Genomic DNA, 24,742 nt, shown 5'->3' on the forward strand with positions numbered 1-24,742 from the left:
TTGACTTTCCCTAATCAGTTGTGGCCTTTCCAAATACATGTACATCCTGTCCCTCAAGATCCCCTCCAACAACTTGCCCACCACCGACGTCAGGCTCACTGGTCGAGAGTTTCCTGGCTTGTCCTTATCACCCTTCTGAAATAGTGGCACCACAATAGCAAACCTCCAGTCTTCTGGCATGTCACCTGTGACTATTGATGATACAAATATCTCAGCAAGGGCCCAGCAATCACTTCCCTAGCTTCCCACAGAGTTCTAGGGTACACCTGATCAGGCCCTGGGGATTTATCTACTTTTATGTGTTTCAAGACAACCAGCACTTCCTACTCTGTAATATGGACATTTTCCAAGATGTCACCATCTATTTCCCTACATTCTACATCTTCCATGTCTTTGTCACAATAAACACAGATGCAAAATACTCATCTCACCCATCTCCTGCGGCTCCACACAAAGGCCACCTTGCTGATCTTTCAGGGAACCTGTTCTCTCCCTCGTTACCCTTTTGTCCTTAATGTATTTTAAAAACCCTTTGGATTCTCCTTACCTCGATTTGCCAAAGCTATCTCATATCCCTGTTTTGCTCCCCTGATTTCTGTCTTAAGTATACTCCTACAGCCTTCATACGCTTCTAAGGATTCACTCAATCTGTCCTGTCTATACCTGACAATGTTCCTTCTTTTTCTGAACCAAACCTCAATTTCTTTAGTCATCCAGCATTCCTGATAGCTACCAACCTTTCCTTTCACCCTAACAGGAATATTCTGCCTCTGAACTCTTGTTATTTCATTTCTGAAGGCTTCCCATTTTCCAGCGTCCCTTTACCTGCGAACATCTGCCTACAATCGGCTTTTGAAAGTTCTTGCCTAATACCGTCAAAATTAGCCTTTCTCCAATTTAGAACTTCAACTTTTAGATCTGGCTGATCAGAGACCAAAGTGAGATTTATCGATGGAAGCAAAAGGTATTAAACTAATATTTTACATCTGTCATTACAAAAGAGGATCCTGCCCAGACCATGGTGGACAGAGGGAAAAAACTCATTAGAAAGGATAAAAATTAAGGAGGAAGTAGTTTTGGAAACATTGTTGGCACTTAAAGTTAACAAAATACCCGGGCCAGATAAGATACATCCATTGACTTAGGAGGGATTGAGGGTCGTAATTACAGAGGCACTCGTTGTAATCTTTCAGTCTTCCTTCAATTCCAGCGTGGTGCCAGAAAACTGGAGAATTACTAACATTACAATCTTGTTCAAAAAAAGGTTGCAAGGCCAATCCTGGCAATTACAATTCACTAGTGGGGGAGAAAAGTGGGGAAACCTTTGGAAACAATTTCTCAGGATAGATTTAGTAGTCACATGGAAAAAGATGAGTTGATTAGTAAGAAACAACATGGATTTCTAAAGGGGAAATCATGGTGTAACTAGGGAGGTTTTTTAAGAGTTGATGGAAAGGGAGAATGCTTATGACACAGTGTACATGGATTTCCAGAAGGCATTTGATACAATGCCTTGCAACAGAGGAAAATTACAGGTTATGGAATAAAACAGATAGTTCAACATGAGTACAAAAATAGCCAAGTGATAGAAAGCAGAAACGCGAACGGATTATTTTTGGGGTGGAGGAAGGTTTGTACTGGAGCTTCACAGCAGTTGATATTGGGACACTTGTTTTTCCCGATATATATTAATGATGTAGATCTTGGTAGATCAGGACCAATCTTCAAGTGTGCAGATGGCATGAGACTTGGAAGAACTGCAAACTGTGAAGAAGTCAATGTGGAACTCCAAAAGGACATTGACAATCTGGTGAAGTGGGTGAGTAGGCAACAGATAAGATGCAGAGAAGCGTGAGGTGATGCACTTTAAACAGAAAAATGTTTAACAGACAATATAAAATAGGGGATACAATTCTAAATGGGGTACAGGAGCAGAGGGATCTGGGCGCATATGTGCAGAGATGGTGGCAGAATAGGTGGAGAGAACAGTTAATAAATCACACAGTGTTCTCAGCTTTATCAATGGGGCATAGAATACAATAGCAAAGTGATGACTGAATTTGTACAAGATTTTTGTTAGGACTCAACTAGAGTATTGTGTACAGTGTGTGCAACACATCACAAAGATATAAATGCATTGGAGAGAGTGCAGAAATGATTTAAAAGAATGATTGTAAGTATGAAAAACTTTGGTTAAGAGGATAGACTGAAGTAGTTGGGACCATTCTTTCTGGACAGAAGATAGGTAAGAGGGGATCGGAATTGGGTTTTCAAAATCATGAGTGGCCTGGACAGAGTCGATAGGATGAAGCTGTTTCTGCTTCTAAAAGAAACAAGGACAAGTGGGCTTCAATTTAAACTAATATGTGAATGAAGCAAGGGTGATGTGAGAAAAAAAGACATTTTCTCTTAGCACTTTGTTAGGGTAATATAATGCACAAGCTGGAAATATGGTGGAGTCAGATTCAATTGAAGAATTCAAGAGGGCATTGTATGCTATTTTAGATCATAACAAATGTGAGTCCAGGGATATAAGGAAAAGGCAGGAGGCTGGCACTAGATAACAGAGCCGATGCAGACATGATGTGCAAAATGGCTTTCTTCTGCACCATAATAATTGTGATTCTTTGCAGCAATCTAACAAATACCTCCTCGAATGTACACTTACCCATTCCTAGTGTATGGAGACCAAAACTGTACATAGGTGTGGTCTCCACAAAATCCTGTACAATTGCAATAAGACTTTCTTACTCTTGTATACTAATCCTCTTACTTATAAAGATGAATATACTAATTGCTTCACTGTTGGTGGCAATGCCTTTAGCCAACTGCACCCTCTGTAAATCTCAGTCTCTCTTTCCTCCTTTAAAATCACAGCTTATAACCTAGCTCTTGGATTAATTTATCAGCCATTAAGCCGAATGTCTCCTTCTGTGACTCTCCTTTTTCTTTATAATGCTGCTGTGAATTGTCTTGGGATATTTTGTTAGAGTCCGAACAGAAGTTGTGCTGTTTTACAACACACTTCTTTCAATCAAATATTACCCTCAGATCATTGAGATACTGATCAATGAATGAATCTCCTTTCCTGTCAAATTTTTCATTTCTCAATGCAATCTACTGTAATACCTTTTAAATCAAATTTCCTAATCCACCTTGCTTCTCTCTGTCTGTCTTGCTGTCATACGGTAATTGCAGTCTTGTGCGACCTCATGTTGTAGAAAAATCGTGCAACAGAAATAACGGGGCCCATGGAAAACAGTGTTAGGGAGCAAACTACCAGTAATATCTAAATAGTCAAACAAAAATAGTAGTTAGCCTAACACAAATGATAACACAGTAAGTAAATGTTGAAATCATGTTTTAATGAAATAATACAATAAATTTAACACTAAAGGGTTTCTAAGTTTGCAGAGTTACAGTACTGTATTAAGACAGGGCTGAGGGTCATCATCAACATCATTATTACTTTCAGGTGCAGGGTGACAACAACAGAAAATATTTAGTCCAGAAGTGGATGGCTGAGGTTCATTGGCCTCAGACTGTTCCTTGAGGGTTGGCTTTAAAAAGACAGTTAGTTTTTGCTGCTTTGCCATCTTTCTTGTTTCATGAAGTTGTTGAGAGGGTGCTAGATAAGACTATGCGCAAACTGCTCTCCTGCTGAATCTGTATTGTAGTCATTGTCTTCTATGATCTGCAACTGCTTCTCAACTTCCCTCAGAATAGAAGACAAGAGAGAAGTGGAAAGTTCTCATGGTGCTGCATCCTGGACTACTTCATCTCCATCTCGAGCCATTCCCCCCACAGCAACAAGTCTCCACTACTTCAAATCCAATTTGCTTTGCAAAAGCGACACAACAATCTTTGATTGCTGGAAGCTCCTCTGATGGTTCAGTGCCTTTAAAACCATGACGAAAATCCGGGGGAAACTTCCTCCAAACTGCATGCAAGCAGTCCTTACTGACATCACCCCAGGCCTCCACAATAATGTCAATAGCATTCTTAATGTTATAGCTCTTCCAAAATTGAAGAACACTGTCCTCATTATCCCCCTCAGTAGCTGAAATCAGATTCCTGAGTGTGCAACTTAAATAATAAGTCTTAAAAGCTAATATTGCACCCTGGTCCATGGGTTGAATGAAAGAGGTTGTTTTTGGAGATAGAAACAGCACTTTTGACGTTTTCAGAAAGTTCACCAATGGTGCATTGTATAGAATAAGGAGAATCTTGAAATCCAAATCTTTTCACCTGCAATAATTTCTAAAAAATCCTCGAAAACATCAATAAGGAGGTCAGAAAAAATTTGTCCCATCATCCAACCTCTTTTGCATGACCAGAAGTAAACACCAAGAGTGGACTTAAGGTAAGCACGGATGGAATCGCATAACAACAAATGGGAATTCACGTTTTTAAAAAAATCATTCCACAATTCACCAATTGTGTTATAGCCAAAACGTGTTTATAGGAGAATGACCTGTACTTACATGATCAGGTTTGTATTCAATATTTTGCACTTCTATACAGTACACTCAACTCAGTGTGGTACTCCCTATGACAGTCATTCTTCTCCAGAGGATTTGTTGCACAATACAAAAGAGTATTTAAAATAGCCTTTGTGTGTTTGATTCCATAACGCAGTGTTCCAGGTAAACATCTCAAATGAACTCCATGAATTCTCCTTCTATTTACTTTCCCTAATTTGATTTCTTTGGTCTTCATGAAGATTATAGTCTCCACAATTGTTGCATTATTATACTTCTAATTTCTTAATCTGCCCAACAGTATAAACATTTAGAAGATCGGTGTTTTCTAATTTAGTTATTTACTCACTGCTTTACACTGATTCTATTTCCTGCTCTTCAAAGCAAAGTTCCTTCCAAGATCCTCTCATGCTTTTTGATGCAGGACTAATCCACTCTGAACTCCTATACAATTTCATTTAAACTTTCAAAAGCTCAAGTACTTATTTAGATCCCAATCTTGGTCACTATTAAACTATTCCTCTGTACAACTACATTAAATCCTAAGTATCTGCGAAATCATGAATTCACCAAGCACGCCAAAAAAAAAAGTACCAACAAAAATCAACATCCGCAGATAAAAATCACATATCCATGACTTTTAACCTATTTTTAACGAGCTCCACACTTTCAAATTTCATCATTCACGAAGTTTTCAGTAATGGAACACACTCTGACACAGAGGAATTACTGTATTTCATGGTGATGGCGATGGTCTAGTGGTATTATCACTGGACTGGTAATCCAAAGATCCGGTAATGTTCTGGGGATTCTGGTCCAAATCGCACTATGGCAGATGGTGCAATTTGAATTTGCCAAAAAAAAACCAACTTGAATTAAGAGTCAAATGATGGCCATGAATCCACTACTGATTATCTGGAAAATCGCACCTGGTTCACAAACTTCTTTCAGGGAAGGACTCTGCCACTCTTACCTGGTCTGAGTTGCTGCAGCACATGTGGTAGATGGTACCCACTGATGCCATTAGCAGTGGTGGAGGGAATAAATACTTAAGGTAGTTGTCAGGGTATCAATAGGTCTCATCTATGATATCAAATCTCTTAAATGCAATTGAAACAGTTATTACCCAGAAGACTGGAGAATCCTGGTCAGAGCATTGAGTATAGACGTTGGGAGGTCATGTTGTGGGGGTACAGGGCATTGGCTAGGCCACGTTTGGTATATATTGTGTGCAATTCTGGTCTCCTTCCTATTGGAAGGATGTTGTGAAACTTGAAAGGGTTTAGAAAATATTTCCAAGGATTGCTCCTTTTATGTAATGAAAAAGCAGTGGGGCGAGTTTCTCACTTCACAATTTCTAGTCATAGAGTTATAGAGATAGACAGCATGGAAACAGACACTTCAGTCTAACTCGTCCATGCCGACTGGAGATCCTAAGCCAATCTAGTCCTGCTTGCCAGCACTTGGCCCATATCCCTCGAAACCCTTCCTATTCATATTCCCATCCAGATGCCTTTTAAATGCTGTAATTGTACCAGCCTCCACCACTTCTTCTGGCAACCCATTCCATACATGCACCACCGTCTGCGTGGAAAAGTTGCCCCTTAGATCCCTTTTATATCTTTCCCCTCTCACCCTAAACCTATGCCCTCTAAGTTCTGAACTCCCACACCCCAGAGAAAAGACCTTGTCTATTTATTCTACCCATGGCCCTCATGATTTTATAAACCTCTATTAAGGTCACCCCGCAGCTGCCGACACTTCAGGGAAAACAAACCCAGCCTATTCAACCTCTCCATCTAATTCAAATCTTCTGATCCTGGCAAAATCCTTGGAAATATGTTCTAAACCCTTTCAAGTTTCACAACATCTTTCCAATATAAAGGAGACCAGAATTGCACGCAATATACCAAACGTGGCCTAGCCAATGCCCTGTACCCCCACAACATGACCTCCCAACTTCGATAGTCAATGCTCTGACCAATAAAGGAAAATATAACAAACATTCTTCACTATCCTATCTACCTGCGACTCCACTTTCAAGGAGCTATGAACCTGCACTCCAAGGTCTCTTTGTTCAGCAACACTCCCTAGGACCTTACCATTAAATCTATAAGTCCTGCTAAGATTGGCTTTCCCAAAATGCAGCAACTCGTATTTATCTAAATTAAACTCCAACTGCCACTCCTCAACCCACAGGCCCATCTGATCAATATCCCGTTGTAATTTGAGGTAACCTTCTTCACTGTCCACTACACCTCCAATTTTGGTGTCATCTGCAAACTTACTAACTATACCTCCTATGTTCACATCCAAATCATTTGTATAAATGACGAAAAGTAGTGGACCCAGCGCAATCCTTGTAGCACACCACTGATTACAAACCTCCAGTCTGAAAAACAACCTTCCACCACCTGTCTTCTACCTTCAAACCAGTTCTGTATCCAAATGGCTAGTTCTTCCTGTATTCCATGAAATCTAACTTTGCTAACCAATCTCCCATGAGGGATCCTATCGAATGCCTGACTGGAGTCCATATAGATCACGTCTACCGCTCTGCCCTCATCAATCCGCTTCGTTACTTTTCAAAAAACTCAAGCAAGTTTGAGAGACATGATTTCCCATTGACGAAGCCATGTTGATTATCCCTAAACAGTCCTTACCTTTTCAAATACATGTATATCCTGTCCTTCAGGATTCCCTCCAACAACTTGCTCACCACTGACGTCAGGCTCAATGTTCCATAGTTCCCTGACTTTTCCTTACCAACTTCCTGAAATTGTGGCACCACATTAGCTAATCTCCAGTCTTCTGGCACCTCACCTGTGACTATCGATGATACAAATATCTCAGCAAGGGACCCAGCAATCACTTCCCTAGCTTCCCACAGAGTTCTACGGTACACCAGATCAGGTCCTGGAGACTTATCCACTTTTATGCATTTCAAGACATCCAGCACCACCTCGTCCTCTATAATATAGACAGTTTTCAAGATGTCACCATCTACTTCCCCACATCCCATATCTTCCATGTTCTTTTCCACAGTGAACACTGATGCAAAATTCTTGTTTAGTATCTCCCCCATCTCCTTGCAGCTCCACACATAGGAAGACTAGCTGATCTATGAGGGACTCTATTCTCTCACTAATTACCCCTTTGTCCTTAATGTATTTATAAAATCCCTTTGGATTCTCCTTAACCCTATTTGCCAAAGCTATGTCACGTCCCCTTTTTGCCCTCGTGATTTCCCTCTTAACTATACTCCTACTGCCTTTATACTCTAAGGATTCACTAGATCTATCCTGTCTATACCTGACATAAGCTTGCTTCTTTTTCTCAACAAAAACCTAAATTTTTCTAGTTATCCAGCATTCCCTATACCTACCAGCCTTTCCTTTCACCCGAACAGGAATAGACTGCCTCTGGACTCTTATTATCTCATTTCTGAAGGCTTCCCATTTTCAACCGCCCTTTTACCTATGAACATCTGCCCCCAATCAGCTTTCAAAAGTTCTTGCCTAATACCGTCAAAATTAGCCTTCCTCCAGTTGAGAACTTCAACTTTTAGATCCGGACTATCCTTTTCCATCACTATTTTAAAAATAATAGAATTATGGTCACTGGCCCCAAAGAGCTCCCCCACTGACACCTCAGTCACTGGCCCTGCCTTATTTCTAAAGAGTAGGTACATCCACATACTAACTCAGAAAAGTTTCTTGTACACACTTAACACATTCCTCTCCATTTAAACCCTTAACACTATGGCAGTCTCAGTCTGTTTGGAAAGTGAAAATCCCCTACCATAACCACCCTATTATTCTTACAGATAACTGAAATCTCCATAGAAATATGTTTCTCGATTTCCTGCTGACAGTTAGGGGGAGGGGGGGGTGGGATCTATAGTGCATTCCCAATAAGGTGATCATCCCATCTTATTTCTCAGTTCCACCCAAATAACTTCCCTGGACATATGCCCAGGAATTTTCTCCCTAAGTACAGCTGTAATGTTATCCCTTATCAAGAACGGCACTCCCCCTCCTCTCTGGCACCCCTTTGTATCCTTCCTGAAGCATCTGAATCCTGGAACATTAAGCTGCCAGTCCTGTCCATCCCTGAGCTATGTTAGTCCCATGTTCCTAACCATGCCCTGCGTTCATGTGCCTTCCCTGTTCGGCTTCTTGCATTGAAGTGAATGCAGTTTAATTTATCAGTCCTACGTTATTCTCTGCTTTGTTCCTGCCTGCCCTGACTGTTCGACTCGCTCCTTTTCTCAATGGTACCAGTCTCAGATTGATCTCTTTCCTCACACACCCCCACCTTAAGAGTTTAAATCCTCCCAAGCAGCTCTAGCAAAGGTCCCTGCCTGTTTATTAGTCCCCTTCCAATTTAGGTGCAATCCGTCCTTCTTATACAGGTCACTTCTACCCCAGAAGAGATTCCAAAAATGTGAACACTTCTCTCCTGCACCAGCTCCTCAGCCATGCATTCATCTGCTCTATCCTCCTATTCCTACCCTTACTAGTTCGTAACACCAAGAGTAATCTAGACATTACTACCCTCAAGGACCTCCTTTTCAAATTCCTGCCTGCCTTTCTGTAGTCTCCCTTCAGAATCTAATTCTTTTCCCTTCCTATGTCATTAGTTCCAATGTGTATAATGACCTCCTGCTGGTCCCTCTCACCTTGGAGAATATTCTGCACCCTCTGAGACACCTTGATCCTGGCATCAGGGAGGCAGCCCACCATTGTGATTTCTTGTTGCTGGCCACAGAAATGTCTGTCTGTGCCTCTGACTAGAGTCCCCTATCACAACTGATTGCTTGGAACGTGACGTACCCCTCATTATATTAAAGCCAGTCTCGATCCCAGAAATCTAGCTGTTCATGTTACATTCCCCTGAGAGTCCATCACCCGCTATATTTTCCAAAACAGCATACTTGTTTGAGATGACGATAGCAACATAAGATTCATGCGCTATCTGCTTAGTCCCTCCTACCTTTCCTGGAGTTTACCCACCTACCTGATTTTCTCCCTTCCTATAATTGCCATCATCACACCTCTTAGTTCTTGTAAATTCCTCACAGCCTCTAACTGCTGCTCCAACCGATCCATGCGATCTGATAAGATTCGCAACCAAAGACACTTGTTGCAGACATAATCATCAGTAACATGGAAACTCTCTATAAACTCCCACCTCCGACAGGAAGACATATCCCTCTACTAAAGGCCATCTTTGCTCCTTCACAACCTACAGACCCAGAAAATAGCACCATCCATTTGCTCTAAAGAGTACTCTAAGCTAACTTAGTTCTTATGGTTCATATTTTTAAAATTTAAATCAAGGGACAGATCTGAATAAAATATATCTCTAACCTGTTTTTTATACCTCAACATATATAGGATTGATCTACTCAAAGTTACAATCAATGGTAACCCCTGAATGCTGATGGTGGAATATTCAATGATGCGAAACCTCATGACATGGGACAATGGTTACAGATTCTCTTTTTGAAGATGATCAGTGTATGATACTTACCCTGGTGCAAATGCCTCTTGCCACTTTACTGAAAAAATGGGAATGTTATTGAACACTGCGTAATCATTGGTAAACAGAGTCAAAGTGTGGTACTGGAAAAGCACAGCTGGTCAGGCAGCAACCAAGGAGCAGGAGAGTCAATGTTTCAGGCATATGCCCTTCATCAGGAATGAGTTGATGTCAGTGTTAGAACCACAACTATTCACATTATACATTAACGATCCAAATGAAGGAACTGAGGGAATTGTTACTCAGACTGCAGATCACAGATTTAGGTGGAGGGACAGGTAGTGTTGAGGAAGTGGGGAGGCTGCAAAAGGACTTGGACAGGCTAGGAGAGTGGGTAAAAAGTGGCAGATGGAATATGGTGCGGGAAAGTGTGAGATTACAAACTTTGATAGGAAGACGACACACAGACTATTTTCTAAGGGGAAAAGGCTTTGGAAATCTGAAGTACAAAGGGACTCTCAAATCCTAATGCACAAGTCTAATAAGGTTAACATGAAGGTTCAGTTGACAGTTATGAAGGCAAATGCAAAGCATTCATTTCGAGAGGGCGAGAATACAAGAACAGGGATGTGTTGCTGAGGCTTTGTAAGACTCTGGTCAGACTACATTTGGAATATGATGAGCCATCTTTGGCCTCATAAATAAGGAAGGATGTGCTAGTATTGGAGAGGGTCCCATACAAAATTTACAAGAATGACCCCGGGTATGAAAGGATTGTCGTATGAGATGCAGTTGAGGATTCTTGGACTGTACTCAATGGAGTTTGGAAGAATGAGGGGGTGATCTCATTGAAACTTAGAGAATACAAAGTGGCCTGGATAGAGGACATGGAGAAGATGTTTCCACTGACAGGAGTCTAGGTTCCAAGGTCACAGCCTCAGAATGAAGGCACAGCCCTTTAGAACTGAAATTAGGAGAAATTTCTTCAGCTAAACGGTGGTGAATCTGGGGAGCTTACTGATACAGAGGGCTGTGGAGACCAAGTCCTGAGTACACCTAAGAAAGAGATTAATAAGTTCTTGATTAATAAGGGAATCAAAGGTAATGGGGAGAAGGCAAGAAACCTATCAGCCATAATCAAATAATGGAACAGACTCCAAGGGCCGAACGTATAATTTTTCTCCTATATCTTATGATCTTATGGACAAGGTGAACAAGAAAAGAACATTTCTCTTGTTGGCCAACTGACAATTAGGCAACACTGTTTAAAATTAAGGGTTGTCCTTTTCAGAGAGAGAGAGGAGAGCTTTTTCTATCAGAGTTGAGACTTTGGAACATTCCATCTTAGAAGACATTGGAATCAGGATCAATGATTATTTTTAAGGTGGAGATGGAGAAATTCTTTTTCGGCAAGGAAATTAAAGGTTATGGCAGGGTGGGAGTGGGGTGCGATGTAGAAGTTATCAGATAAACAGATCAGCCATGAGCTATTGAGTAGTGAAACCGGCTTGAGATGCCAAATTAGAGTGTAGTGCTGGAAAAGCACAACAGGTCAGGCAGCATCAGAGGAGCAGGAGAATCGACATTTCAGGAATAAACCCTTCATCAGGAATGAGGTTTGTGGGCCGGGGGCTGAGAGATAAATGGGTTGAGGGTGTGGCTAGATGGAAGATAGCTGAGAACGTAATAGGTAAATGGAGGTGGGTGGGAAAGTGATAGGAGGGTGGAGCGGATAGATTGGAAAGACGATGGACAGATCAAGAGGGCTGTGCCAAGTTGGAGGCTTGGACTGGGATAAATGGGAGGAGGTGAAATGAGGAAACTGGTGAAATCTATATTGATCCCTTGTGGTGCAGGGTCTCAAGGTGGAAGATGAAGCATCCTTCCTCCAGACGTCGGGTGGTAAGGGTTTGGCGATGGAGATGGCCCAGCACCTGCATGTCCTTGGTGGCGTGAGAGTTGAAATGTTCAGCCACAGGGGCTGTGGGGTTGGTTGGTGCGGGTGTCCCAGAGATTTTCCCCAAAGCGATCTGCAAGCAGGCGTCCTGTCTCGAGCTTATGCCCGAAACGTTGATTCTCTGGCTCCTCAGGATGCTGCCTGACCTGTGCTTTTCCAGCACCAGACTCTTAACTCTGATCTCCAACATCTGCAGTCTTCACTTTCTCCTAGTTGAAGTGCCAAACAGCCAACTTCTGCTGTTAATTTGTATCTATCTTCAAGTTGGTGTGCAAGATAATGAAAGCCCATATGATCAAACGGTTTCCACATTGATCAGTTCAAAAAAGTCACTAGACAAGACATTGAGAATGAATTGCAGTTGGGTGAGGCTAGGCAACCTGGTGATCAAGGTCTTCTCACTCACCTGCAAGAGGCCATATGGAAAATCTAGTACATACAACCATGGAGCACAACACTAAGGTGGATAGTGTTGCATACTGCAAATCGCAAATGACAGATTATGCAACAAAAGCTGTAGTACATTCTTCAAAAGAGGTGGTGGTTGACTCTGAAGAGTCCGATCAATGCCTACCTCTTCAGCAGTGGATGCTAAGGTCAGAGAGATGCTCTGGGATTTTGCTCTGCAGCATCATACCACCAAAAACATATCTGACTGCATTAATGACATGGTGGGTTTCTCTCACTTATCCAAAGACAGGATACAAAACAGTAAAATATTATAAAATTTTCCCGGAGATTAGTTTTCAGATATTTTTCACAGCAAAGCTCTGGCCTTTTAGAAGGCTGACCACTGTATAGTGAGAACAAGTTGAACAAAGACTTTTTTAAACACCTTCACAGTATTTGGCATTTGAATTGTTGTTTTTGACTTTTTAAAAAAAAGTCATGTGCACAGGTGATGCAGAAAAGGCCAGTTAAGGTTTTAAATCCCACCACGTCAGCTGGTGGAAACCTACTTCAACTAATAAACCTGCAAGTGAAAACTCATCTCAGTAATAGTGACCATGTCATAAAATCCATCTGGTTCACTTCGGTCCATTACAGAATGAAATGTGTTCTTTATTGGTTTGGGGATTTATCTGCATACTAGGTACGATACAAAGTGATGCATCCATGTGAAACAGGGCCTCCTCAGATATCACAAGCTCGCTGAAAATTTGAGGGCAGATCCCTTGGAATTTGACTCTCTGGATTTTACCATACATTGTTGAGTGCCTGGAGTCACATGAAGGCCGTACTGAGTTTAGACAAATTCCCACCCTGTGGGAAGCCAAACAACCAGACGTTTATTTTTGCACAGCAATGAGACTTACATTTTATTTTAATGCAAATTCCCCCAGCTCCCATGGGGAAATTCAAATACATCTCTCCACCTTCAGGCCTCTAGACTACTTCCCCAGAAGCATCATCACAGAGCTACAACTTGCCCTGCAAATCCCACATCAAGTCACACCCAACTTTTCTATGCCCTCCAATCAGATCAATACCATTTCACAGCCTAAAGTTGTGGTGGTGGTTGGTGGGAGGAGGCACTGTCAAAGAACATCTCCAGTTCAAGTGATGCTGGCTGAGGGATAAAGATTGGCCAGGGTACCAGGCAAAATATCTCTGCTCCTCTTCAAATCACACAACAGGATCTTTCATCCAAAAAGGCACATTGGATTAAGTTCACACCAAGATCCAAAGTACAGTGAATCACCCCCACATTATTTGGGCTGATGTTCCCAATGCAATATGCCCAACTCTTGCAAACTATATTTCTCACAGCTCAGAGTGTGGCCCACTGATCCATGACTAACATCCTCAACATATGAATGGATGATTTCAAAACAATGACAAACAGCACAGCAGCAGCTGAACATCTTATGCACCAGTATAAGTTAAGTCAAGCAGAGAAGAACCCTCCTCAGGCACAGGGACGCCTGCTCCACATACCTTGTGCGTTTCCATTCTGTGTTGTGCTATTGATGTCAGTTTTCCGATGACCATTTTTAACCGTTCCTGCGTTGCGAGTGAAATCATGTTTACTATGTCAATGGGAACGTCCGTGATTCCATACCTTTTAGCTGCAAAACATTTTGTTTGAAATATATTCTCAAATTTTTTTTTGAAAAACATGGAATATTTTTCCAACCAAATTGAAAAGGCCCAAGACAACAAATCTCCAACCAAAAGGTTTCCCCTCATCAATTGACCCTTCCCTTCCACCTTGCCAGACACAATCTCAGTCCTGTATTTCAACCATGCTCATCATTTACACAGAGGTAAGGAAGCACATCACCAGCTATACACACTCCTTAGCCACAGTGACACAATATACAGTATGACAAGAAACAATCCTGCCAGGGTAGAATGGAAACAAAGGAAAGATACTGAACTGAAATGCAAGGCAGCCAATTCATAGAATTCGGCAACACAGCACAGGTTAATTGGCTGTGCTGACAGTTATGCTCTACACCAATAACTTCCTATCACTTACTTTACATAATCATATCAGCATATGTTGCTATTCTTTCCTACCACATGGATGTATCTAGCTTCTCTTAATGGAATTCCTATAAATCACCTCAACCATTCCATGTAGCACATTCCAAAGTTGCACTGTTCAGGGTACTAAGCTGCAGACTAAAATTGGAAAAAAATTTGTAGACCCAATTTTAAACTAAGCATTAAATTGAATTTGTCTTCAATACAGGATGCCTCTGGGTTAGTAAATGGTGAGCAGAAGCAAGACTTGTTATCAGCAGGACAAATGAGGTGATAATAATATTTACATATGCAGAAGAAGTGAGGATGACTGCACTCTCGGGTGTAGGAAGACCACCCAGATTGGAGAATGTCAGACGGCCTAGATACTAGAATTACCATGGATATCTGTTTTATCCAATATTTGGCTGTGAAAAGACTTCAAACAGAAGGAGCCCAAAGGGATCAGTCGGTCGCATTTTTATGGTGGGACTAAGCCATAGCCTTGGGATTTTGGGGTTGTTTACTGGGCCAAAATTTGTCACCCATTTATAACTGTTCAGAAGATGATGAGCTTGAATTGCCACAGCCCAAGTTGTGCAGAGTCACCCAGAGTGTTGCAGGATTTTGACCCAGCAAGAGTGAAGGAATCGCGATACAGTCCAAAGCCAGGATGGCGTGTGGATAGGCATACATGCCAGTCGTGGTGCTCCTTTGCATTTGGCTCTGTCCTTCTGGGTGATAGAGACTGCAGTGCACATTGAAGTTGGTTCATACTGCTGTTACTGGTACATCGGCGAAGAGGAGAATCATATTAAAGATGGCAGATGGGATACCAATCAAGCAGGTTGCTCTGTTCTAGGTGGAGCTGAAAATGTGTTGCTGGAAAAGCGCAGGTCAGGCAGTATCCAAGGAACAGGAGAATCGACGTTTCGGGCATGAGCCCTTCTTCAGGAATGAGGAAAGTGTGGGCGGCGGAGACGAAGGAATTGGGAATATGGGATGGCATTTTTACAGGGGACAGGGTGGGAGGAGATGCAGTCTAGGTAGCTGTGGGAGTCGGTCGGTTTATCGTAAATGCGTCCGCCGCATCTGCTCCCAGGAGGACCAGTTCCAATACTGTACAACCCAGCTGGCCTCCTTCTTCAAGGACCGCAATTTCCCCCAGACATGATCGAAGATGCCCTCCACCGCATCCTCCACTTCCCGCTCCTCCGCCCTTGAGCCCCACCCCTCCAACCGCCACCAGGACAGAACCTCACTGGTCCTCACCTACCACCCCACCAACCTCCATATACCGCGTATCATCTCCCGTCATTTCCGCAACCTCCAAACGGACCCCACCACCAGGGATATATTTCCCTTCCCTCCCCTCCCCTATCAGCGTTCCGAAAAGACCATTCCCTCCGTGACTCCCTCGTCAGGTCCACACTCCCCACCAACCCAACCTCCACTCCCGGCACCTTCCCCTGCAACCGCAAGAAATGCAAAACTTGCGCCCACACCTCCCCCCTTACTTCCCTCCAAGGCCCCAAGGGATCCTTCCATATCCACCACAAATTCACCTGCACCTCCACACACATCATTTATTGCATCCACTGCACCCGATGTGCCCTCCTCTATATTGGGGAGACAGGCTGCCTACTTGCGGAACGTTTCAGAGAACACCTCTGGGACACCCGGACCAACCAACCCAACCACCCCGTGGTTCAACACTTAACTCCCCCTCCCACTCCCACTCCACCAAGGACATGCAGGTCCTTGGACTCCTCCATCGCCAGTTCATAGCAACACGACGGTTGGAGGAAGAACGCCTCATGTTCCGCCTAGGAACCCTCCAACCACAGGGGATGAACTCAGATTTCTCCAGTTTCCTCATTTCCCCTCCCCCCGACCTTGTCGCAGTCAAATCCCTCAAACTCAGCACCGCTTTCCTAACCTGCAATCTTCTTCCTGACCTCTCCGCTCCCACCCCCACTCCGGCCTATCAGCCTCACCTTAACCTCCTTCCACCTATCGCATTTCCAACGCCCCTCCCCCAAGTCCCTCCTCCCTACCTTTTATCTTAGCCTGCTTGGCGCACACTCCTCATTCCTGAAGAAGGGCTCATGCCCGAAACATCGATTCTCCTGCCCCTTGGATGCTGCCTAACCTGCTGCGCTTTTCCAGCAACACGTTTTCAGCTCTGATCTCCAGCATCTGCAGTCCTCACTTTCTCCTGTTCTAGGTGGAGTCAAGCTCCTTGAATGTCATTGGAACTGCACTCATCCAAGCAAGTGGAGAGGATTCTATACCTGGACATGTGCCTTACAGATGGTGGACAGTTCTTAGGGAATCAAGTGGTGAGTTACTTGCTGCAGGATTCCTTGACCCTGACCTGCTCTTATAGCCACAATAGTTACATTCCAGACAGTTACAGATCATTGGTACCCCCAAGCTGCTAATAATGGGGGGATTCAGAGATGGCCATGTCATTAAATGGCAACAGGTAATGGTTAGATTGTCTCTTATTGGAGATGGTCATTACTTGACAGCTGTGTCACTTGCCACTCCGAAGTCTAAGCCTGAATATGATCCAGGTCTTGCTGCGTATACACACAGATTGCTTCAGTATCTGAAGTGTCATAAATGGTGCTGAAAATTGTGTAATCATCAGTAAACAGCTTTATTCCTGTCCTTACACTGGAGGAAAAGTCTTGATGAAGCAGCTGAAGATGATTAGATCTAGGAAACTATCCTGGAGGAATTTCTGTAGTATTATTAAGTATTATGGAAAGGGAAAAAGACTCAACACAAAGGGTATCCAAAAGTCCAGGCTAGTATGCTATAATGTTCCATTTGTATGTATACTGAAAATCCGTCTATCAACGCACTTTTGCAATGAAGTTGAAATATAGAACATAGAACATAGAAGAATACAGCGCAGTACAGGCCCTTTGGCCCTCGATGTTGCGCAGATCAAAGCCCACCTAACCGACAATAGCCCACTATCCTCCATATGCCTATCCAATGCCCGTTTAAATGCCCATAAAGAGGGAGAGTCCACCACTGCTACTGACAGGGCATTCCATGAACTCACGACTCGCTGAGTAAAGAATCTACCCCTAACATCTGTCCTATACCTACCACCCCTTAATTTAAAGCTATGCCCCCTCGTAATAGCTGACTCCATACGTGGAAAAAAGGTTCTCATGGTCAACCCTATCTAAACCCCTAATCATCTTGTACACCTCTATCAAGTCACCCCTAAACCTCCTTTTCTCCAATGAAAACAGTCCCAAGTGCCTCAGCCTTTCCTCATACGATCTTCCTACCATACCAGGCAACATCCTGGTAAACCTCTTCTGCATCCGTTCCAGTGCCTCCACATCCTTCCTATTGTATGGCGACCAAAACTGCACACAATACTCCAGATGCGGCCACACCAGAGTCGTATACATAACTGCAACATGACCTTAGGACTCCAGAACTCAATTCCTCTACCAGTAAAAGCCAGTACGCCATATGCCTTCTTCACCGCACTATTTACCTGGGTGGCAACTTTCAGAGATCTGTGTACATGGACACCAAGATCCCTCTGCTCATCCACACTACCAAGTATCCGACCATTAGCCCAATACCCCATCTTTTTGTTACTCATAACAATCTCAATATAGACATGCAAGTAGAATTCATCAATGACAACAGGTTCACCATTTATATATGCCCTGTCAGCATGAGGTCCTTGGACTCCTCCATCGCCAGACCATAGTAACACGACGATTGGAGGAAGAGCGCCTCATCTTCTGCCTAGGAACCCTCCAACCACAAGGGATGAACTCAGATTTCTCCAGTTTCCTCATTTCCCCTCCCCCCACCTTGTCTCAGTCAAATCCCTCGAACTCAGCACTGCCTTCCTAACCTGCAATCTTCTTCCTGACCTCTCCGCCCCCACCCCACTCCAGCCTATTACCCTCACCTTGACCTCCTTCCACCTATCGCATTCCCAACGCCCTCCCCCCAAGACCCTCCTCCCTACCTTTTATCTTAGCCTGCTGGACACACTTTCCTCATTCCTGAAGAAGGGCTTATGCCCGAAACATCGATTCTCCTGTTCCTTGGATGCTGCCTGACCTGCTGCGCTTTTCCAGCAACACATTTTCAGCTCTGATCTCCAGCATCTGCAGTCCTCACTTTCTCCTCAAAGACCTTATTTTACAGTCGTTCAGTTTTTCCTCAACATAGTGCCCCCTTGACCAACATAGAAAATCTCCTTGACAGATCGATGCAGTGCACAGACGAAATCAATATATTGCAATTATGGAGTGGCTTTAACATATTAACATCCCCGAAGCTTGACAGGAGTATTACCAAACCATAAGCAGGTTAAACTCTGCAGGTCTGGCAGCACCTGCGAAAAGTTAACATTTCATGTGTGACATGACTCTTCTTTGTAACTATGCAGCTAGCCTTACTGAGCTTCTCCATTCTTTTCTTTTTTATTTCACAATCTAGTATCCATAGTACTTTGTTTTCACAAGGAGGTATGAGCACAGACAACAAAAGGAGAGAAAGATTAAGAGATTTGGGGAGGGATTACCTAAAAGTAGGGCCAAGAGGGCTGAAGACAGAACTCCTAACAGTGATGTAATTAAAAACAAGATGCAAAAGCCCAGATTTTGTTAATGTGAAAGGCAAGACTGGTAGAAGTAGGGAATAATGGTTGACTTGAGATGCTGAGGTTCCGGTCAAAAAAGAGAGAAGGTATGTCAGGTACAGACAGCTGGGATCAGTTGAATCCTTTGAAGAGAATAGGCGTATAAGAGTACAATTAGGAGATAAATCAGGAGGACAAAAAGGAGGCATGAAATAACTTTGGCAAATAAGGTAATGAAGAATCCAAAGAGATTCTACAAGTATATTAAGAGTAAAAGAGTAACTAGGGAGACAATGGGGCCTCTTGAGAATAAACAAGGCCATTTATTTGTGGAACCACAGGAGATGGAGGAGATCCTAAACAAATAATTCACATCAATACTTACTGTGAAGAAAGACATGTAAGCTAAGGAACTCCGGAAAATAAATAGTTTTGTTTGGAAAAGAGGCCACATTACAGAAATGGGGGTGCTCGAGGCCTTAAAACACAGAGGTAGATAAATCCTCAGGATCTGATCAGGTGTTTCCCCAAGACATTGTGGGAAGCTAGGCAAAGAATTGCTGGGCCCCTAGTGGAGAACTTTGTATCATCGACAGCCACAGGTAAGGTGCCAGAAGGCTGGAAGGTGGTTGATGTTGTGCCATTATTTAAGAAAGACTGGAAGGAGAAACCAGGGAACAATAGGAAGGTGAACCTGAGGACAGTGTTAGGTGAGTTGGTGGAGCGATTCTGGGAGAGAGAATCTACATGCATTTGGAAAGGCAAGGACTGATTAGGGATAGTCAGTATGGCTTTGGCTCAAGCACTGACATGATTGAGCTGTTTGAAATGGTGGAGTCTAGATTAGAGTGGTGCTGGAAAAGCACAGCAGGTCAGGCAGCATCCAAGGAGCAGGAAAATTGACATTTCAGGCAAAAGCCCTTCATTAGCCTTTCCTAATGAAGGGCTTTTGCCCAAAACATCGATTTTCCTGCTCCTCGGATGCTGTCTGACCTGCTGTGCTTTTCCAGCACCACACTAATCTAGACTCTGGTTTCCAGCATCTGCAGTCCTTGTTTTTACCCTGTTTGAAATGGTGACCAAGAAGATAACTTGAAGATAAAATAAAAGAAAATAAAATACAATCTTAAGAGCATTTTAAGGTGAAAGATTTAAAAGGGACCAGAAGGGCAATTTTTTCACATGAGAGGTGGTTCGTATGTGAAATAACCTTCAAGAGGCATATTTACAATATTTAAAAGACATTTGGATAGGTACATGAATTGGAAAGGTTCAGAGGGATATGTGCCAAACACAGGTAAGTGGAACTAGTTTAGTTTGGAAAACTTGGTTAGTTGGACTAGTTGGACCAAAGGATCTGTTTCCATGCCATATCACTCTATAACTCTAAGATAGATGAAGGCAGAGCTGCAGATGTTATCGACATGTACTTTAGGAAGGCCTTCAACGAGGTTCCATATGGTTAGATCACATGGGATCCAGGAAGAGTTAACCAATTGGATACAAAATTGGCTTAGCTTTAGGAGACAGAAAGTAGTAGTAGAGGATTGTTGCTCAGACTGGAGATTTGATCAGTGGTGTGTCACAAGGATCAGTGTTGGATCAACTATCATCTATATAAATGATTGGATGAGAATACAGGAGGCATGATTAATAAGTTTGCAGACAACACCAAAATTGGTGCTGCAGTGGACAGCGAAAGTTATCTAAGAGCACAACAGGATCTGGGTCAACTGGGCCAGTGGGCCAAAGAATGGCAGATAGAGTTTAATGTAGATTAATGAAAGGTGTTGCATTTTGGGAAGACAAACCAGTGCAGGGCTTACTCAATTAATGATGGGGTTCTGGAGAGTATTGTCAAACAGACACCTAGAGGTATAAGTACATAGTTCCTTAAGAGTTCCATCACAGGTAGACAGGGTGGTGGAGGCAGCATTTGGCATGCTTGTCTTCGTCAGTCAGAGTAATGAGTACAGGAGTTGGGACGTGTTATAGCTGTGCGTGATATTGGTAAAGTCACATTTGGAGTACTGCGTACAATTCTGGTCACCCTGCAAGAATGTTATTAAATTGGAAAGGATGCAAAAAAGATATACAAGATTGCTACCGAGACTGGAGAGTTTGAGTTATAAGGACAGGCTGGGGCTTTTTCTCTGGAGTGTAAGAGGGCGAGGGGTGACCCTATAGAGGTTTATAAAATCATGAGGAACATAGAAAAGATGAATGGCAAAGATCTTTTTCCCAGAGTAGGACAGTCCACAACTCAAGGGTATAGGTTTAAGTTGACGGGGGAAGATTTAAAGAGGACCTGAGGGGCAACTTTTTCCACACAGAGGTTAGTGGGTACGTGAATCAAGCTGTCAGAGATGAGTACAATTACAATATTTAAAAGAAATTTGGACAGGTACACAAACAGGAAAGGTTTGGACCGAATGCAGGCAAAGTACTAGATTGGATAGAGAATTGGTTGGCTAATAGGAAACAAAGGGTAGTGATTAACGGCTCCATTTCGGAATGGCAGGCAGTGACCAGTGGGGTACCGCAGGGATCCGTGCTAGGACCGCAGCTTTTTACGATATATGTAAATAATAAAGAAGATGGTATCAGCAATAACATTAGCAAATTTGCTGATGATACAAAGCTGGGTGGTAGGGTGAAATGTGATGAGGATGTTAGGAGATTACAGGGTGACCTGGACAAGTTAGGTGAGTGGTCAGATGCAGTTTAATGTGGATAAATGTATGGTTATCCACTTTGGTGGCAAGAACAGGAAGGCAGATTACTACCTCAATGGTATCAAATTAGGTAAAGGGGCTGTTCAGAGATCTGGGTGTTCTTGTCCACCAGTCAATGAAGGCAAGCATGCAGGTACAGCAGGTCGTGAAGAAGGCTAATAGCATGCTGGCCTTCATAACAAGAGGGATTGAGTATACAAGCAAAGAGGTGCTTCTGCAGCTGTACAGGGCCCTGGTGAGACCACACCTGGAGTACTGTGTACAGTTCTGGTCTCCAAATTTGAGGAAAGACATTCTGGCTATTGAGGGAGTGCAGCGTAGGTTCACGAGGTCAATTCCTGGAATGGCAGGATTGCCTTACACGGAAAGACTGAAGCGACTGGGCTTGTATACCCTTGAGTTTAGAAGACTGAGAGGGGATCTGATTGAAACGTATAGGATTATGAAAGGATTGGACACTCTGGCAGGAGGAAACATATTTCCGCTGATGGGGGAGTGCCGAACCAGAGGACACAACTTAAAAATACGGGGTAGACCATTTAGGACAGAGATGAGGAGAAACTACTTCACCCAGAGAGTGGTGGCTGTGTGGAATGCTCTGCCCCAGAGGGCAGTGGAGGCCCAGTCTCTGCATTCATTTAAGAAAGAATTGGATAGAGCTCTTAAAGATAGTGGAGTCAAGGGTTATGGAGATAAGGCTGGAACAGGATACTGATTGGGAATGATCAGCCATGATCATATTGAATGGCGGTGCAGGCTCAAAGGGCTGAATGGCCTACTCCTGCATCTATTGTCTATTGTCTATTGTCTAAATGGGACTAGTGCAGTTGAGGAAAGCTGGTGGGCATGGACAAGTTGGATCGAACGGTCTGTTGTGATTCTGTATGGCTCTACAACTGTGTCTGGAGGAAGTTACAAATACAAATATTGGGAAAGTCACGGTCATAACAGGGGTTTGGAACAAGGATGAGAATCTGAAAATTGCCAGATTGGGAGCTAATGCAACTCAGACAGAACAGGGGTAATACGTGAATGGAACTTATATCTAAGTTAGTATATGGGCAATAGAGTTTCAGATGCACTTTCACTTATGCAGAATGGAAAATGCCAGACCTGCAAGATGAACATTTCAATGGTCAACTCAGCAGGTCTTGCAGCATCTATGGAGAGAGAAACAGAGTTAGTGTTTCGAGTCCAGTATGACTCTTCTGGTTCCAACCGGATTCTGAAGGTTCACATTGGACTTCAAATATTAATTGTTTCGTTCTTCATTGATGCCACCAAACCTAATTAGTTTCTCCAGCATGCACTCTTATTTAAATTTCCAACATTTTGCATTTATTTGAATAGTCAGTCTACACAGAACAAAGTCACAGATAACGATTTCAGAAAATGCGGTGAAGAAAGGGAATAGAATTATAGAATCCCTATAGTGCAGAAAGATGCCATTCAGCCCACTAAGTCTGCACCAACCCTCCAAACAGCATCCGACTCAGAGCTATACCCCTGTAACCTTGCATTCACCATGCCTACCCCAGCCTGCACACCCCTGGACATTATAGGCAATTTAGCGTGGCCAATCCACCTAACCTGCACATCTTTGGACTGTGGGAGGAAACTGGGGTACTGAGAGGGGACCCATGCAGATACTGGGAGAATGTGCAAACTCCACATGGAGAGTCAGTCAAGGCTGGAATCAAATTTGGATTCCTGGTGCTTTAGGGCAGCAGTATTAAATCACTGTGCCATCATGCCACCAGAGTCTGACCCTGTTACAGAGATTTGAAGAGATTGTGTTAAAAACAACATGAAGATTGGAAACACTTCAGTTCGACCTTAGCAAGGGGAGAAGAATGGAGTTATTGTCTTGGGGTATAGTTTGACTAAAGATAACTACAATCTTGCAATTTTTAATTGGAAGAAATGTTTACTAATCCACCATCGGATATTGGACAAGCACTCTAACTAACCCTAACATTTCAGGCAACAGGAGGTGTGCAAACGCTGAGTATCTGCAGTATCTGACACTGATGGATCTGTATTGCAATAACAAAATAAAGTTCCCCAGGAAAAAGAGGGACAGGATTCTCATTCTAACCTGCGCCATTAGACAGAGCAAAGACAAAGCTGACAACCAAACACAAGGCTGACAATGAACATAGTTTCCATTACCATGGGGTTCAAACACCTTAATTAGAGCAAGATAAAATTAAAAAGCATTTGTACTGCAGGTAAAGTGTGCCGTGAGAGGAACATTACATTTGAAGGTAAAATGATGTTTTATCTGGCAAATTATAGCTGTTTTTCTAGCAAGTCATTTGAAGATTAAAATACATACCCTAAGGAAAATTGGATTTATTTGAAGAATACAATGATTATTGCTCAACTTTTACATTAAACCTTTTTTTAGGTGAATTTATTGTTTAGCAATGTTAATGCTGGAAAACAGAACAACTATTTCAGATATGCACTCATCGAACACTGTTAGGGTAGGTACATTTGCTGGAATTCAGAAGGATGGGGGGGCTCACACAGGAACATATAAAATTTGAGCAGGAGTAGACAGGGTAGATGCAGGAAGGATATTCCTGATGACTGGAAAGTCCGTAACTAGAGGACACAGTCAAAGGATTAGGGGCAGATCATTTACAATTGACATTAGGAGAAAGCTGTTCATCCAGAGAGTGGTGAGCCTGTGAAATTCTCTACCACAGACAGCAATTGAGGCCAAAACATTTTATGGTTTCAAGGAGAAAGTAGATAAAACACTTGGGGCTAAAGGAATCAAAAGATTTGAGGTACAAGCAGGAACAGACTACGGAGTCAGATGATCAGCCATGATCGCAAGTGAATGGCACAGCATACTTGAGGGGTCGAATAGCCTACTCCTGCTCCTATTTTCAATTATAGCATGGGTTAGATTTGGAAAAACAACTCTCTGTACACTGACTCCATCAATCAGAACAGGTGCAAGATGGGT

General features: G+C 42.9%; 1 protein-coding gene across 5 annotated transcripts in view; it reads right to left on the reverse strand.

The window, feature by feature from the left end:
* LOC140496258 (transcription initiation factor TFIID subunit 4-like) overlaps positions 1-24,742 on the reverse strand; it is a 349,124-nt gene that overhangs the window by 210,789 nt on the left and 113,593 nt on the right. For all 5 annotated transcript variants that reach the window (XM_072595792.1, XM_072595791.1, XM_072595790.1 and 2 more), the window contains exon 12: positions 13,861-13,991. In XM_072595792.1, coding sequence (XP_072451893.1) covers positions 13,861-13,991 — 131 coding nt within the window. The remainder of the gene's footprint in view (positions 1-13,860; positions 13,992-24,742) is intronic.

This window comes from Chiloscyllium punctatum, chromosome 26 (assembly GCF_047496795.1).
Source record: "Chiloscyllium punctatum isolate Juve2018m chromosome 26, sChiPun1.3, whole genome shotgun sequence".
In the NCBI taxonomy this organism is placed as follows: Eukaryota; Metazoa; Chordata; class Chondrichthyes; order Orectolobiformes; family Hemiscylliidae; genus Chiloscyllium; species Chiloscyllium punctatum.